Source organism: Ciona robusta, chromosome 10, assembly GCF_009617815.1.
Source record: "Ciona robusta chromosome 10, ASM961781v2".
Lineage (NCBI taxonomy): Eukaryota > Metazoa > Chordata > Ascidiacea > Phlebobranchia > Cionidae > Ciona > Ciona robusta.
This window is the reverse complement of record NC_143244.1, coordinates 8,206,433-8,222,711: the sequence shown is the minus strand read 5'-3', so window position 1 is coordinate 8,222,711 and position 16,279 is coordinate 8,206,433. Positions and strand designations below refer to the sequence as shown.

General features: G+C 37.5%; 3 protein-coding genes across 9 annotated transcripts; 1 reads left to right on the top strand and 2 right to left on the bottom strand.

The window, feature by feature from the left end:
• Positions 1-602: 602 nt before the first annotated feature.
• On the top strand, positions 603-3,190 carry LOC149730454 (sperm surface protein Sp17-like). The gene is made up of 8 exons (XM_089886052.1): positions 603-863; positions 913-983; positions 1,241-1,365; positions 1,424-1,520; positions 1,818-1,892; positions 2,781-2,856; positions 2,908-2,978; positions 3,030-3,190. Exons 1-8 carry the CDS (start codon positions 710-712, stop codon positions 3,036-3,038), a joined length of 678 nt encoding a protein of 225 aa, XP_089742178.1. The 5' UTR covers positions 603-709; the 3' UTR covers positions 3,039-3,190.
• LOC149730453 (RNA-binding motif, single-stranded-interacting protein 1-like) lies at positions 3,179-12,353 on the bottom strand. 7 transcript variants are annotated; one of them, XM_089886020.1, is made up of 14 exons: positions 12,204-12,353; positions 11,315-11,440; positions 7,343-7,519; positions 7,151-7,287; positions 6,286-6,344; positions 6,125-6,216; positions 5,914-6,071; positions 5,696-5,772; positions 5,491-5,635; positions 5,218-5,296; positions 4,947-5,009; positions 4,767-4,892; positions 4,197-4,256; positions 3,179-4,143 (listed from the first exon to the last, which is right to left on the bottom strand). In XM_089886020.1, the coding sequence occupies exons 2-14, from the start codon at positions 11,429-11,431 to the stop codon at positions 4,066-4,068; spliced, it is 1,368 nt and encodes a 455-aa protein (XP_089742146.1). In that variant the 5' UTR covers positions 11,432-11,440; positions 12,204-12,353; the 3' UTR covers positions 3,179-4,065. The 7 variants fall into 7 exon arrangements, with proteins under 7 accessions (XP_089742146.1, XP_089742147.1, XP_089742148.1 ...); XM_089886021.1 differs by having other exon boundaries at positions 4,947-5,012; positions 5,245-5,296; XM_089886022.1 differs by having other exon boundaries at positions 5,245-5,296.
• A 1,285-nt stretch (positions 12,354-13,638) lies between these two features.
• LOC149730452 (co-chaperone protein daf-41-like) lies at positions 13,639-16,155 on the bottom strand. Its single transcript, XM_089886053.1, has 6 exons — positions 15,981-16,155; positions 15,278-15,464; positions 14,873-14,968; positions 14,550-14,654; positions 14,219-14,309; positions 13,639-13,838 (listed from the first exon to the last, which is right to left on the bottom strand). The coding sequence occupies exons 1-6, from the start codon at positions 16,127-16,129 to the stop codon at positions 13,804-13,806; spliced, it is 663 nt and encodes a 220-aa protein (XP_089742179.1). The 5' UTR covers positions 16,130-16,155; the 3' UTR covers positions 13,639-13,803.
• Between the last annotated feature and the right edge of the window lie 124 nt (positions 16,156-16,279).

Sequence of the window (16,279 nt, the reverse complement as noted above, 5' to 3'; positions counted from 1 at the left end):
AAAATAGAGCAAAAGTGGTGACTTTGACAATGGGTTTAAACGAACTTGTTAAGTTTTGTTTGTGTTTTCCTATTGTGGGAAGGTGTAAAACAGCTTCTATTTACCTTACCAACATTTTTTAGAAAAAATGTATAAATTTAGCCGCATTTAATGACTAAAATGTCGCAAATCAACCGCTTCTAATTCTAATTTTTGACTTTTTTTGACACAGAAAACAAATAACACATGTTTTTTACATTTTTCAACCTTTAAATTTGTTTTTAGACTCAAGTTTTTCTGTAATTTACCGAAAAACATACATTTTCCCTATACCTACTGTGTTATTTTGGACCCAAATTGCCGTTCAATTTGTGTTTTACGTAACAATGGGTTGGACTACTCGGTATTTCTATGGCTCCGTGCCATAGTGGCGGACTCCAAAATTATAAAGTTTGTTTTTTACCCCCGCATGAGTTTTTATTAAACTAATTTAAACAGTTTATGACAAGTATTATTGTTTTTAACATGATTGATTTGGTGAATATAATTGCAAGGCGATTCTTTTAAAACTTATTGTCCCCAAACATATTACTTCCATCCGCAAGACGGCGCTGAAGAGTAATCTCGGTTTCCACGACAACTAAGATACAAAACGTCATAATAAGAACGCGCGCCTAATCGTTTCTTACGTCATTTTAAACACATTGTAACCAAATATTTTAAAGTTAAAATGAACATTTCGATATTGGCGGCCAAACTTCGGGTTCCCAATGGATTTTCAACGTTGCTTGAATGTTTCGCGACCGAAGTAATGCGCGAACAACCGCTGGATATTGTGACGTTTGCATCGAGATATTTCAACCAACTGCTTACGGAACGAGAATGTAAGTAGAAGGTTTATTTATTTTAAATATTAACCAAGTTTCGTTGCAGCCAGCGATAAATCTGTTATTTATCCATCGGGGGAAATCAAGGAAAGAATTGACGGGGATAGTTACTTTGGGGTAAGTTTGTAAGTTTTGTGATGTTGCACAATTTGCATGGACAATGTTAGGGTGATGGGTAACTGTGGCCTATATCCAGATTATAAAACATAAAAGACCAACCAATGCATGAAACAATCATAGAAACCACAAACATTGATAAGTGATTGTCTCTTAATAAATAATCACAGATTAAGATATTTGAATAAACGTGAATAACCCTCATATGGATAATAAGTTTATTAACATTCGTTCGACCAATCCTTCAAACATTACAGACGGCTCACAAGAAATACCGACGAACAGACGCAGAAATATTCTCGCAGAACAAATACGAAGACGCCGCGATCAAAATACAAACCTCGTACAAACAATATAAACATGAGAGGAAAGTTAAACAAATGTAAGATCTCTATGTTCTTGTTATTTCTATGTTTACATCGTTATTTTATGTTCGGCAGCAAAGCCAAGCAAAGTGTTGCCGCAACGAAAATACAATCCCGTTACCGAGGTTACAAAACACGGAAACATTATAAAATACGACTGACCGATAAACAGGTGGGAAAATATTGTTTGTTTCAACGACTTTTGTCGTTATATCCGGTCTTTAATCTTTGCTGCCGTAATCGTGGACACAAATCAAAGTTATTATTATTATAACAATCAGATAAACAATGAGGGATTGTTTATGACGAGAATGAGGAGGTGATTATGACATCATAATGGTGAATATTAAGTGTGGAGTTGTAACAATGACATGTGTGTTCTAACAATTGATTCTTACTTAACAATGGGTGTAAATAGAGGTGTGTATGACATCATAATGCATCTTTGTAATAACTGTTGACATCATAGAACCTCGATGTTGCTGCAACGAAGATACAATCACGTTACCGTGGATATGCAGCGAGAAAAAAAGTTAACACCAAGGTAATATTGTTGATTGTGGTAAGCGCATCCACTAGATCGGATGATACGAGTTCAAGGCTTAACGTTGCTACCATTGTAAACGTATATGTCCTTAAGCAAGACACTTAACGGCAATTGCTCCAACCCAGTGGTCACTAATGGGTTGTTCACATTGTCCACCATACAGAAAAACAATCACCCACAAAGTTACATACGTGGTAACTTGTAAGCGAGCACGAGTTGTATGAAACAGAACACACGTGTTATAACGACTGTCGTTGCCCCGCCATGCGAGGATAAATAAGTTACATACGTGGTAACTCATAAGCTGGCACGAGTTGTATGAAACAGAACACCCGTGTTATAACGACCGTCGTTGCCGCGCCATGTGAGGATAAATAAGTTACATACGTGGTAACTTGTAAGCTGGCACAAGGTGTATGAAACAGAACACCCGTGTTATAACGACCGTCGTTGCCCCGCCATGCAAGGATAAATAAGTTACATACGTGGTAACTCGTAAGCGGGCACGAGGTGTATGAAACAGAACACCCGTGTTATAACGACTGTCGTTGCCCCGCCATGCAAGGATAAATAAGTTACATACGTGGTAACTTGTAAGCGGGCACGAGGTGTATGAAACAGAACACCCGTGTTATAACGACCGTCGTTGCCGCGCCATGCGAGGATAAATAAGTTACATACGTGGTAACTTGTAAGCGGGCACGAGGTGTATAAAACAGAACACCCGTGTTATAACGACTGTTGTTGCCCCGCCATGCGAGGATAAATAAGTTAGATACGTGGTAACTTGTAAGCGGGCACGAGGTGTATGAAACAGAACACCCGTGTTATAACGACTGTTGTTGCCCCGCCATGCTCATCCAACATCACAATGTTGAACGTTAGGTTGAATACGGCAAAGTAGAAGTAGAAGCAGCTTCCGTCATCCAATCACGATACAGGAAACATAGAAAACAAACAGGTAACTATGATGTCATAACATAAACATCATATAACCACATATAACTCACAGACACGAAAACCAACGCAGCGATCAAGATACAAAGTGTTTACCGCGGTTACAAGGTCCGCAGCGATAGGAAGGTCGGTTTGTTTTAATAAATTTTCATCAATTTAAAATATTTCTTTCCACAGAAACAATAAATTGATTCACTATTATTTCTATGAGCTTGTATATATGATGTTTATGAATACTGAAGTTAGTTGTTGGTAGATTTTCCGCAATCTTAGTTGTCCCAACATTAGCTGTGATTGTAAGTCGTAGTTTTTCAAATAAACCAAACTTTTCTGAGAAAGCTGTTTGTATTTACAAAAGGAACGATGGCTTCTGTACAAGTTTGCAGACTCATGATGAGTCAGCGATAATTGGCTTCGGAATGCACCAATCACAAAGCACGACCGAAACAAAAAACAATTTGCGCAAAAATAAAAAATCGGCGACCGTAAATATTCTTTTTCACCGTTCGTTGAAAACTTTCCGAGTATAAGACGGTCCAAGTATTGTGACATCACAAACACAATGATGGAGTTGGCGCAAAAAAAATCGAACAAAGTTTTCACATTTTGGATTTGTTACAACAAATACTGGGGGCGTGAGAGGGGCGTGTGCAATGTTGGGGTAAATTGCTTCGATGACACTCAACATAGATATCCAATATTTAGTCACAGAGAAATCATATATATACAAACATGGAAGACAATCTGTGTAACTCGCCACATGGGGCGCTATAAACATCTATTTTTGCGACGTATTTTCAGAAACTCAATAAAAATCAGCAAAAAATTGATAAAAATACTCAGGGACGGATCGATAACTCTGATCATAAAATATTTCAATCCAATTTCAAAAAGAAATAAATTCGATAAGAAAATAATCTTAAATAATAAAATCTATCTTTAAAAGCTCTTGTGCAACTAGTAAGAACATCCATGTGAAATATGGATTGAAACTGTAGTGCATTGGACCCTGTGTGAGTTGGGCAAGAGATTTTATGTTTTGTTACGATCTACACAGTGATGTGCTCGCTCGCTTGACCAATCAAAATTGCACGTTCGTTGCAAAATCTTTGATAAAATTTCGCAAAATGTTTGTCACTGCGATTTGTGACATCATAAACAATGTTTGTTAAAGTAAATTGTTTCAAAGTCATTGAAAGTTGTGACATCATAATCACAATTGTTGTTCGGAGGAAACTTCATCAACTTCTGGTTGTTCCGCTTCAGTGGGCGTGGCATCGTTCACTCGTGGCTGTGAACAACAATGTTACAACCAACATAAACACAACATTAACATCAACTCACCGGTGCAAGAGCTTGGTTGTAGTGAGGTATGAAAGGTGGACCAACCGTGCTCGGAACGTACTGCAAGTAATTAAACATAAACCTCTTGTCAAATATCCTCATATATAAGATTTTATTTTTCAACATATTTCATAGAAACCGAACAATAATAATAAATATTTAAAACAAATAAAACAAGGTAAAAAACAATCAACATTATGATGTAAACAACTGATATATCTCATTTTGAAAAGCTGTATTGTCTCTATGATGTCATAATGCTCCTGGCAACTTATTGTGATGTCACTATTGCTTCGCTGCGCTAAGTAACAAGCTTCCACTAGCTGCGCAAGAGAGCGAAAACATTGACCAGTAGGTTGGGTTGTTCATCTCGTTGAATAAATCAAGCGTGACGATCCCGTCGCAGCATCCTGGGTGTTGGCAGATCACTGGGGTGGTCGGGGTCGGGTAAGATACAACTGATCCTGTAGCATTGTCTACAACTGTAAGCCCTGTGTTGTTCTCATATATCTGTCTATCATCTTTGCTTCTATCTACTTCCCTCATGCTTGCTGTGTCTTGTATATTTACCGGCATTGTAGCAGCGGGGTGACCGAGTTGAAGTTGGTTCATTTGGTTGGTTAGTTGTCCCATCTGTGGTAGAACACCAGGATGTACATGGTGGAGCGCTGGGTCAACTTGCGATATAACGCTGCCCTGGAATGAAACTTGGTTCACCAAATGTCCGATGTTTAAACTTATGTTAGTTACCGGTGGCATGTGTGGTTGTACAACGTACGAAGGCGGTTGAACCCACATCGGTGCGCCCGGCATCTGCTGTGGACGGATTGCGTTTCAATATTGTTTACAGTAAGTTGGGATGAGATATGTTTTCATTCTCATTTATCGTCCCATTTGGTGGTAAACAAAAAATATTTACAGAATGATAAAACGGTATTCTTACAACTCTAAAACACTGTTGTTAATTGTAAAATATGATCAGGAAATATGGGATATTATGTGCTAATGGTATCCATCTTACCCCACAGTAATATGCAACATTATCTACCTGGTAAGCTGGGTTGGGGATTTGTTGAACCATTAATCTGTTGGCTGGTAATCTGCAAGTAACAATGTTAGTTTAGGTATTATACTTAGATAGTAGAAATTATAATATGCGGCAAACACAGGGGAGGCAGAGATAGTTAGACACACAATGTGAAACAAATCTAACTTATTGGTTGTAATGTTTACTGGTTAATATAATGCCTGCCCACCCTGCCACCCCAGGTTTGGCGACTATGTTCACATTTACCCGTTGTGCAACGAGGGAACGTCGTAAGCGAACTGAACGTCCCCGTCTCTCCACTGTCGTCCTCCGTTCATGAACTTCTGGTGTTGTTTGTTCTTCTTTGGACCTCCGTCCGCAAATTTACAAAGAAGTGGTTCGGTTGGTTGTTCTGTTATATATGGTGTATTATTTACACAACAAAGTTCAACTATGACATCACAATACATACCACCACCAGCAATATTATGAAGATATTTCCCGTTAAATTTGCAAATAATTTGTTCGCATTTTTCCTTGGATTCCATCCTGTGGTAAAGTGGTTGGATGAGAAATATAAAACTTTCTGGTTCGTTTTAACACAAACATTACAAATATAAGTTACGATTGAAACAACTATCGTTTAGTACATATAGATCGCCATGTATGTACGAACATGGTTGTACAAACCTTGCGAATCCAACGCCTTTACTAACGCTGTTGTTGTCGCGTAATATCCTGGTTGAAATAACTTGTCCGTAAGGTGACAACATATTTTCAAGTTCTTGTTCGTTAATATTTCGTGGAAGGTTGGAGATATATAGGTTTGTGGGGTCTTGCTCTTGTTGCTGTTAATATCAAGTGTTAGGTATGTCAATAGGGTGGATTGCATGTAAGGTACCTTGGCCATCTGTGCTTGGATGCCTCGATGCTTCAGTTGTTCCACGGCCAAACTCGCTGAATCGTAACGATCAAAATCAACAAAGCCATAACCTAAACCAATACAAGTACATTAAATTGATCCTGTGTTATATTTGCACGGGGTAAAATGGTCCAACTTACCTTTGCATAAATTAGTGGCTGGATCAATTATGGCTTTGGTTGAAACAATCTTGCCGTACCTGCATATAATAATAGCGAGTATGAGGTTTGTATTGTAGTTGCTACCGCTGTGCGCGGTGGACGCGGTGGTACGCAAGTTATCAATCATTTAACAACCGGCATAACAAGCCTTTCCTTATAAGGAAGTCATCATGTACTGCGCAACAAACTAAACACAGAATATACTTTGTAATTATTTAACACGGTAGTGTATATATGTTGGGACGACGCGATAATTAGCGTTCGAATGTTAAGTGACTATGACGTCACAAACCGCAATATTCGAAGGTATATGTTAATATTCGACAACTATGAACGAATGTACGCGTAGGCGTCCGTGACGTCACAGAGAAACGCCGGTATAAACAATGATAGGACGCCCCGGGCACGGAATATATCAACGACTTTAGAAGATTATCAAAATCTAACGTCTAATATAGCTCGTTACGCATGACTGCTCACACAACGTTTGATTTAAAACAGACTCTCTTGTGACGTAACACAGATACTTAAAGTGACGTATTAAGCCGTTGTGTGACGTAGTTATATATAAGCCCAAGGTTATACAAGTCAACAATATAGAAGACGTGGATTAATGTCAACAAAGTGTCAAAACTTCCTGGTGTCATATCCTTGGTATATTCACCCGCATGCAGCGACACGCGGAGTTAATTAAACGGGATATTCATACGCCGCTGTGAGGACGACTTGACAAGAATTTTAAACCAAGCCCGATGTTTGAGTTTGTTTATTCGTCGTCGTGGCAACAATGATGTTTCATCTGCCCTGCAGCGAACACTCGAAACAAATATGACGTCATACTTACTGTTTGCAAAGATTATGTAAATCTTCATCGTTGGTTGCGGCTGATAAACCACGGATGTAAAGATTAGTTTTGCTTAGTTGGTCGCAATTATTGTTGCCGTTCACGTGGTTGCAACCGTTGTTCATCGGCCCCAAACCCTGCACAGGCAAAGTTAAACACACAATATATATATGGTAGCTTTATATGCGGTACCTGTGGTATAATGGTTTGGTTTGGAATCATTTGTACGATCTGCATATTATGTGGACTCCCTGTCCCGCTTGGTGGGCTCGCTGTACTGTTGGAATGGTTGGATGATGACGTATTACTTGCAGTAGAAGGGCTTGGGGGCGGGAGGTTTCGGTTGTGCGGCATCGGGTGTGCGTATGGCTGAGTACAATATTAATTATATACAAATTGTCGTTATCAGCACTTTGAACTCAACGGGCAATAGAACAAAATTTAATTACAATAGCTGGTATGACGTAACAGTACAACGGACATCAATCAAATGTCCAAAGGTCAAATTAAAGCGCGATAAAATGGCGAGATAATATTTCGTAGGTGTGCCACATGTTATCGCTATATTAAATCCAACTGCCGTTGAAATTGAACGTAAAGTTCCAACCCAGGATGGAACGAAGTAAAAAATCAATGTTTAATTAGCATAATGTGGATTGGTAATATAACACGGGATCAATAAACAACTTACCCAGCATTGCGCGGGATTACTCGCCCAAATGTACATGTTAGATATTAGTGTTACACTAAACTATACAACAACTATATTCACCACTGGTTATACTATACATATATATAAGGGACTATAGGGATATATACGGCTACACTGCAAATACAAGTTGGTTATATATCCGGAACGCTAGCAGCCACATATTTGAATGACATTCCCTTCTTCCAACGAATGTTTGCTTACAGACCAACTCTAGACAAATAGAAACCACTCGATGATAAATATCACTTCTATTCACTCTGCCTAGCTAGTGAGCCCCACAGTCTTCTGTTTAAGACAATCGAACAGTTGTAACAAACTAACAATAATTATTCTAACACCTCCAACAATGAAACGACTGCGCTCGTGAACATTTTATCTTACGTCACAGCGTAGCAGATGCGTCACGCCCTTATCACGCGCCGTCGGTATTACGTTACTGACAATTCACAAGCACACTGAACTACGGATCGTCGCTTCAATATAAGACGCTTCGCTGAAGAAGCCGGCCTAACCGCGCCGCACCACGTCACAGTTTACTCTTTCTTTCTCTCAAACTAATCCATCTACTTTCACTCCGCGCATGGAGGGATATTGTCGGTTTTGAAACTGCTTGCCCAACTTTTATATTTAGCGTCCAAACTTCACCCAACCACCCGGATATAATTAATGGAAATATTTGGTTGCACGAAACATTGATGTCCCCGGGGCAATAGATTGGAGTGGTCGGTTTGTCTCTTGAGGTCATTTGCTTAATTGCTTATTTTAAACACACACGCATTGGCGCTCCTGTTCTACCTTGAAACTAACAAGCGTAAACTACGTTTCGAACCGTTGTGAATATACTTACTTACATTCGCATGATAACTGGACGAAATATTTCCAATGAGTCGCAATATTGTTAAGTTAGGCCCGACGAGGAAATCACGTTAATACCACGTGATATGACGTAATGTTACGCGGTTATAGACACGTGACGAGGTAATGAGAAATTTACTTGCGGCATTATGAAGCGAAAATGGCTCTTATGACGTCACAAGATTTACGAAGCAAACAGTATTTGAAAGACAAAATATCCTGGATACGACGATTGTGAGGCGTGGGCGTTCTACACGCTTCGCTAAACTTGGACGGATTAAATCTGAGCAAACATATATAGCGACTGCTCCTATGCTAAGCTTCGATTGAATGGTTTGCATGAATGGCTTGCATGGGCGGCCAATTGGCCCATATATCACTACGTACCAGTAACGAGGGAACGGAAAGAGGTTTCCGATGTAAATGCTCGATTCGTTGCCACACCGACACGACTGCATCACAATTCATGGCAACAGTTGCGACATGTTGATGTTTCATCAGATAAACAAAAGGAAATCAACTGCGTTTGCCCCATTCCACACCATATATTATAACTATGCTGTATTTAATAACTACGCCTTGTATTTTGGAGAAACTTACTTTATAATAAATATATAAATAAACATCCGCTAAACTTCATCGAATTATTCTACGTTACGTCATAATCGTAAAGTTTTTAATCCATTGTTTCAATATTACGCAACAAACGGAGTATGCGCTCATCTTTATGACGTCACAAAGTTAAAACTTTGATTAATCGATGAAGTATTTGGTGGGTCGTTCGTAATCTGGTTGATCGCACGTGACTAGGAGATGCGGTGTTAAAGTTGGAATATATATGGCTGTATTATATGGGTGGCAATAACACGCACAGTAGGGGGAACATCGTAAACTACCAACTACAAAGCATTCATATGACGTCATTTTAATTAAAAGTCGTAAAAAAGCAAATTATTCTCGATCGAATAATGAAGGTTCTTACCTTGTTATACAAATGGGGTGACGTATAATAATATGCACCGGGTACCGAGCCTTCGGGTCGAACAGCTAATGCAGCCATGCCTTTATTTACGAAACAATGAGCAATTATTTGTTGCCGAATTTCTTAGAATGGTTATTGTTGCTTCACACTAAGATGTCACACACGTCACAATGTATAACAATGCCCTTTATTTGTCACAATCTGCCAACAATATTTCCTACAAAGGCCTCCAGACTGAAACACGAAGCAACAAATTAACTTTGCAAACTATCTATGAGTGAAATATTAACGACACCTCTGTAAATATGTTGCACATATTATCCTGTACCACCTAACCACCGCTGCTTCGTGTATGAATGACTGCTCTTTGTAACTATTGAAGCCGGGTATGGAAACACACGTAGGTTAGATCATCCGCTGCTCAACCGTTTCCTCTCAACGACGAACAATACATTACACCAGCTCATAGCACCGGTCGCCTTTTTGCCTCAAACCGATTATTTTATAAATCGACATCCGTTTTAAACTGAATAACACCCACGCCTGCATTAAATTAACTAACTATATCTGCCAGTACGAACTCCAGCACTTCTAACATTGGTTGGGCGGCAGAGTAAATGCTTTGTAATCCAGAGGAACAAACAAAAGTCCAACCGTCGAACGACGACGTAAAGGGAAAAGATAAAAAGCGTCGACCGTTTAAACCGGTGATCGTTGAAGCGATGGAATGCGACGAGCAGTGTCAACACAACCAACTACCTGCCTTCCATTTGCTTTCTTACTTGATAGTACCAAACATACGAGTCGATTTAGTTAAACTGGATATAATAATTGAGTGGAGTCCCATTTAAACAGGGCTGTCTGTTTGACAAAGGTGTGTCGGGTATTATCTACATTGCACACCAGCTATCGTATCGAATGACAATTCTATTTATCCAGGAATTGACAGAATATATTGAAACAATGGTTAAGAATTGAGACAGGCCCGGAAACGAGACGCTTTGTATAATATATGTGGACGTCGTTTACTGGTCCAGAAATAAAATAAATACCAAAATATCTGTCGCGTAGTTGGATCTTTCGCGATATGAAATGCTTTTGTCCATTATTATGACGTAACAATTTCTTGGACTTTTCTAAAATTAATCCATTTACACGCAATAGAGCATCGTGTGTTAATAAAGGATCGTCATGGCGTTTAATAGATCGTATCTCTCGCATCGCTGAACTTCTATATTGTAATACGAGCTATGCGCTGTAGTGAAGCAAATTTCTCACACATTCTACAAACATGAGCACCAAGTTACATATGTAGCATGTTAATGATGGGGAGTCTATCATTAGTCGCGTGCAACTCGATCAGCAACTTTGAGGGACTTTCCGAAATATTTCACGATAAAGGAGAATGTGGCTTGTGACGTCACACGCGATTGAAGTGCGCTGTATCACGAGACGCGCTATTTATGACGTAACAGTTGTCGAAAAGTCACCTGACTCGATATCTTTCAAGTTCGTGGTGCCTTACGCCACCTTGCGGTCAAATATTATTTTGTTTAGTTGACGTAACAATTCACCCTTATGACAACAATTTACTCGTATGACGTAATAAACTCACGTTAATTCGATGGGTTACTGCAGCCGACATGTTAAAGTTTGGATGATATTGGTTTCTTGTTCCAGGGGACATGTGGTAGGAATGTTGTACGCTGTCACTTTGGTGGATTCCTGGCATCTCATGTACCTGGGGTATATATATATGTGGTATAATAACGTAAATATATTGGGTATAATGGTGTATATAAGTTACAACATGAGTTATATAATGATGTGGTGAATGCCACACAGTATATAATGCAAGCAAATATGTTTATTATAAAACGAAACTATTTCTCCCAAATTTAATAAACGTCACTCTTCCCATGCTGGGTTAATAACTACCTTTACTTTATCATGAAATTTAATTCATATTATCTGTATCATACTGTATTACACATAACATGTATAGACACAATGTATTTAATTACATTAGTTGCATGCAGCTATCAGCAAATATATCAATTTACTTGGCAAATTATATATTAGTTTATGAATTGATAATATATTAAATTTTGTGCACACAATATAAAGAGAGCATGCATTCAGTAAGAGGATGCACAAGGAAGGAAGAGGTCTTGGCATTTTATCATCAATCACCCACACACTATAAAGTATAAACGCATCAACAATTAAACATCCACTCATGAATATATTCGAGCTGATTTAACACAACTTAAATATAGACATTTAAAGTTTTAAAACCACATTGTTTACTTTTAAGTTTGAATCTCTTTGTTGTGGTTAATTATGTTAAAATAATCAAAGAATAAACTGATCAGTTGATAGTTATTAAAACTCTCGGATTATAAATCCAATTCAACAACACACTATTATACAACTTGTATATTAAGTAGCAAACGTTCGTTATACACAATTATTGGCACGAAACTAAAAAAACTTAGACTTACCAATTCTTTTGTTAATAACTTGTGTCTTGCCAAATTAAATATTGATAACAATTTGTTGATTTATAAATTTAACCCACTATACCCTTATAATGTAAATTAATTAATGTATATGTTTGAATATAATTAAATAAAATCACCAGTTGGTCAGTGTAGGCCTATACACCCTTATATATGATCAACAGAGCTGCAGACACATCATAAACAGAAACAGCAGACAAACAACCAACTAACACTCTAAAACCCAACCCATGACCCAAAACCAATCCCTCACACTAAAGTGTAATAACCTCTTTTCTCTTTACTGGCTATAATTACGCCCGTGGTATTTATAAATAATATCATAGACATTGCAGTTATACATAGTTTGAAACCTAAAACATCATTACTAATTAAACAGCTTGAACATTTATACAACAAGATTCACATCCGATATTAAAACTGTTGTCGTTTCAATACAACTTAACGGATATCTAATAAAACATCGTCACTCTTATTTTAATAATTACAAACATTAAGCGATGGCGCCCTGTTAATTACATCCAAACAAACCGTTACTTCGAACCGAACAAGCGACATCGGTTTAATTCTAGATTTAATAAAAACAAACGAAACTTGAAACTTCCGCTTCGAACAAAACAATAACAATTGTCTCTGCTGCCACCCACCGGACGCCGGTAATATTGCAACTTAAATTAAAAATAATTTCTGTCTCAAAAGTGGGGACTCGAAAGAACATGCTCTGCAGGAAGTAACAAATTTATTGTCGAAACGTTCAGATTTTTATTACCCAAGCCTTAGCAATAGATACTACCAGAGTCCGTATATAAACATTATGTTTATATAGGTACTGCATTATGTTTATATACGGACTCTGGATACTACGAACCAAACATAATGCAGAATATAAATTTTTAGAGACAAAATTTTAATAGATATATTGGATTTACACCAACTGCTAAATAAAACAATGTGTCCCCATCTATCAATCACAAAACTTATTATTAAACTACAAATCAACCACTGCCTACCTGGTTTTTATACAGTTCATTGTAAAAAAACTTATTACTCCAGTACAAACTTGCGGAGATTTTTAACTCTGATCCGAAATTCAGTTGGAATCTGAACTGTAGTTGCCCAAATTAAAACCAAAAATCAGTTGTTTAACCAAATTAGTAAAATTACACTTGTTAATATACCCTGCCAAAACTGCGAGTCGAAAAATACTGCAACACAGACTACCATATTGAAAATAAAAATACCATCTAAAACGAATAGCAACCATTTAAGCCAGTATGCTCGGGAGCAAACTAAACCCAACTAAATCTGTTACAGTCTGCTTATATTTTTGACTTTTATTTTAAAATCTTTTTATGTATTTTCCAAACAACGCAAACTAGTTTGTTGCTTCTATGTTCCCATATTTCAGCACCGCTCGTTTTATAAAACAAAACAACAACTTGATTTTATTGCATACGCGTGGCACACATAATTTTCAACGGACAATCAAATTGCTGCGGCGAGCTTAAAATGTGAGCGTTGTAAAACTCGCCACGTTAATTGGTTTCTACAAAATTACACGAAATCTCGACGAACTTTTAAGTTAAGCCTCTTCTGTTTCTTCAAGTTCAGGGATATCTATAGAAATAATAAATAATTCACGAGAAGAAGTTTGTTGATTAATTAAAAGTTCCGAACAACTTGTTCTGTTTCATCATCACCTCGTGCCCGCTCACGAGTTACCACCTATGTAACTTTGTGAGTGGTTGTTTTTACGAATAGGCTGCCAATTTAAAAAAACCATTAGTGAAAACCCAGTGGGTTGAAGCAATTGACATTAAATGTCTTGCCCAAGAAAACATACACCCACAATTGTAGCAGCGACGAGCCTTGAACCTAGTATCCTCTTGTTAGAAAGTAAGAGCAAAACCACATTGCTCGACTGCCATCATATCAATTATTAAACTTATTTACAACACAAAGATCTTATAACACACAACATAAACATCTTATATTACCTTCATCATCGCTGTCGACCTCCGGTAAGTCCGCCATATCCGGCATTCCTCCCCCCATGCCGGGGATTCCCCCTCCCATCTGCGCCATCATCTGTTGGTAGCAATATATGTTAATACAACGTTCAAAACATCACATTATGTTACTAATGTCATATACAGCGTTAATCCATTGTGATTACTGATCAATCATGTCATTGCCACACGTTGCATTCAATGTACGGTAACAACAAACATATCGCGCCGATCACCATATTTGGTAATACTTATGATTCTTCAAAAAGTTTTAAAAAACAATTTTTTCCTAAAAGAAAAGTGCCCCCCCCCCCACTACCTGTGAAAGGTCGGGTTCCCCCCCGCCCCCTCCTCCTCCAACTTCCTCATCATCGGTGTCATCTTCGTCTTTCCACTTACCAAAGTCAACTTTCAACCAATGAATCTGAAACACAAACCATTCATAAAATGATTTTTCATTTGAAAACTTTTTATTTATAACAATCTATAATCTATGCAAACATTCTAATGCAGGAGAAAAGTCTCGCACAGATCGTTTGTAATCAATACTGCTCAATTAAACCTTTATTAGTTATCAATAAATCGCCGAAGAATTCGAAATTTTTTGCGCAAAAGAAACATTCGAATCTGAGCTGCACTCACCTTCGTCTTTTCCTTGGTAAGTCTTGGCCATGTTTCGTTCAACTTCTTAGCGATCGTGCATTCAACTCCCATCCCTTTAGTTGACCAAACACTTTGCTGTTAAGGCATCAGGTAAAAGAAATTTAGATTTCAATTATCAGAATGCAGAAATTTAAAGAAGACTTAAACATTATTATTGTTTAGTTATTTTTATAGAGATCATTTACAAAACTACAGCCTTATCCATGACTAATTACAACATGTGTTCCAGATTAGGCAAGTGGTTAAGGGTCGGGTTCGGCAAATAATATGAAGGGAAAACTTCTTCAACAACTCTGACTATTTTTTAATCTTAAACTTTATTCTTTTTTATAATTCCCTGTTTCGCGTCACGACCAAAATCTAAAAAATCTTCTTACTACGAACCTCTGGATCAATTTCTTCAAAGAATTCCAAATTATTTTGATAAACAATCTTCTTTGTGCTGTCTTCTCCACTGAACTCCACCTTATTATTGTTGAAAGTAACTTTGGGATTCTTGCACCCATCTACTTTGAAGGTGAGGTAAACTACCTGTGGACGTTGGGCCCACATTGTTGGGGCAGGACGGGTGCTGGGGGGTAATACGGGTTTATGTGGGTTTCTATTTTAATATCTAATGTATATATATATGTGTTTAACAACAATATGATGCAGCTGGTGGAATTTTTAGGGATTTTATTTATATTATTTCGAGAATGCTCTCATGGTAAAAAAAATAAATACTAGATTTGCTGTAAATAAGGTTTTTCCGGCAACTTAGGAAATCATAAATCCTACATTTATTATAATATGTTTAAGAAATCATAATGAAAAAAACAATCACTGTTAGATGCGTAGCAACTTTTCATTCAAAATATTAAACACAATCGAATAATAATCACTTTATAATGGAATAAGAAAGTCACTAACAGTAATATTAACATAGCTTTAAACACAGCAACGTTCTATTTGAAAACACTGGAGAGGAGAATTGGCGACAAAATTAGTCCTTAAAACACGCAACGGCCCAAAACTAAATGAGTGAAATTGTTAAATAAAAGCACGGCTGCTACAGCCACAAGTAACCAACTAATTAAACATTACTAACCTTTGGGCATCTCCGTTTGATTTTACATCAGCCGTCATTTTAAACAAAATATTACGTCTTGCTTGTTCCTTGATAATGAAATCGCTTCGATAAAAATTCGAGGAAATTTGTTCAACGAAGCGTGACGCTGGGCGGCATGTTCGATTCATAGAAACAATATAACTATACTTGACCCCAAAAATATATTAAACACCTGTCGCAAAAATTTATATTAATGATATTTAAAAAAAATAATAAAAAACCAAAAATATATTTTTAAAACAAACACAATATGGTTACAAACGTAACAAACAACAGAC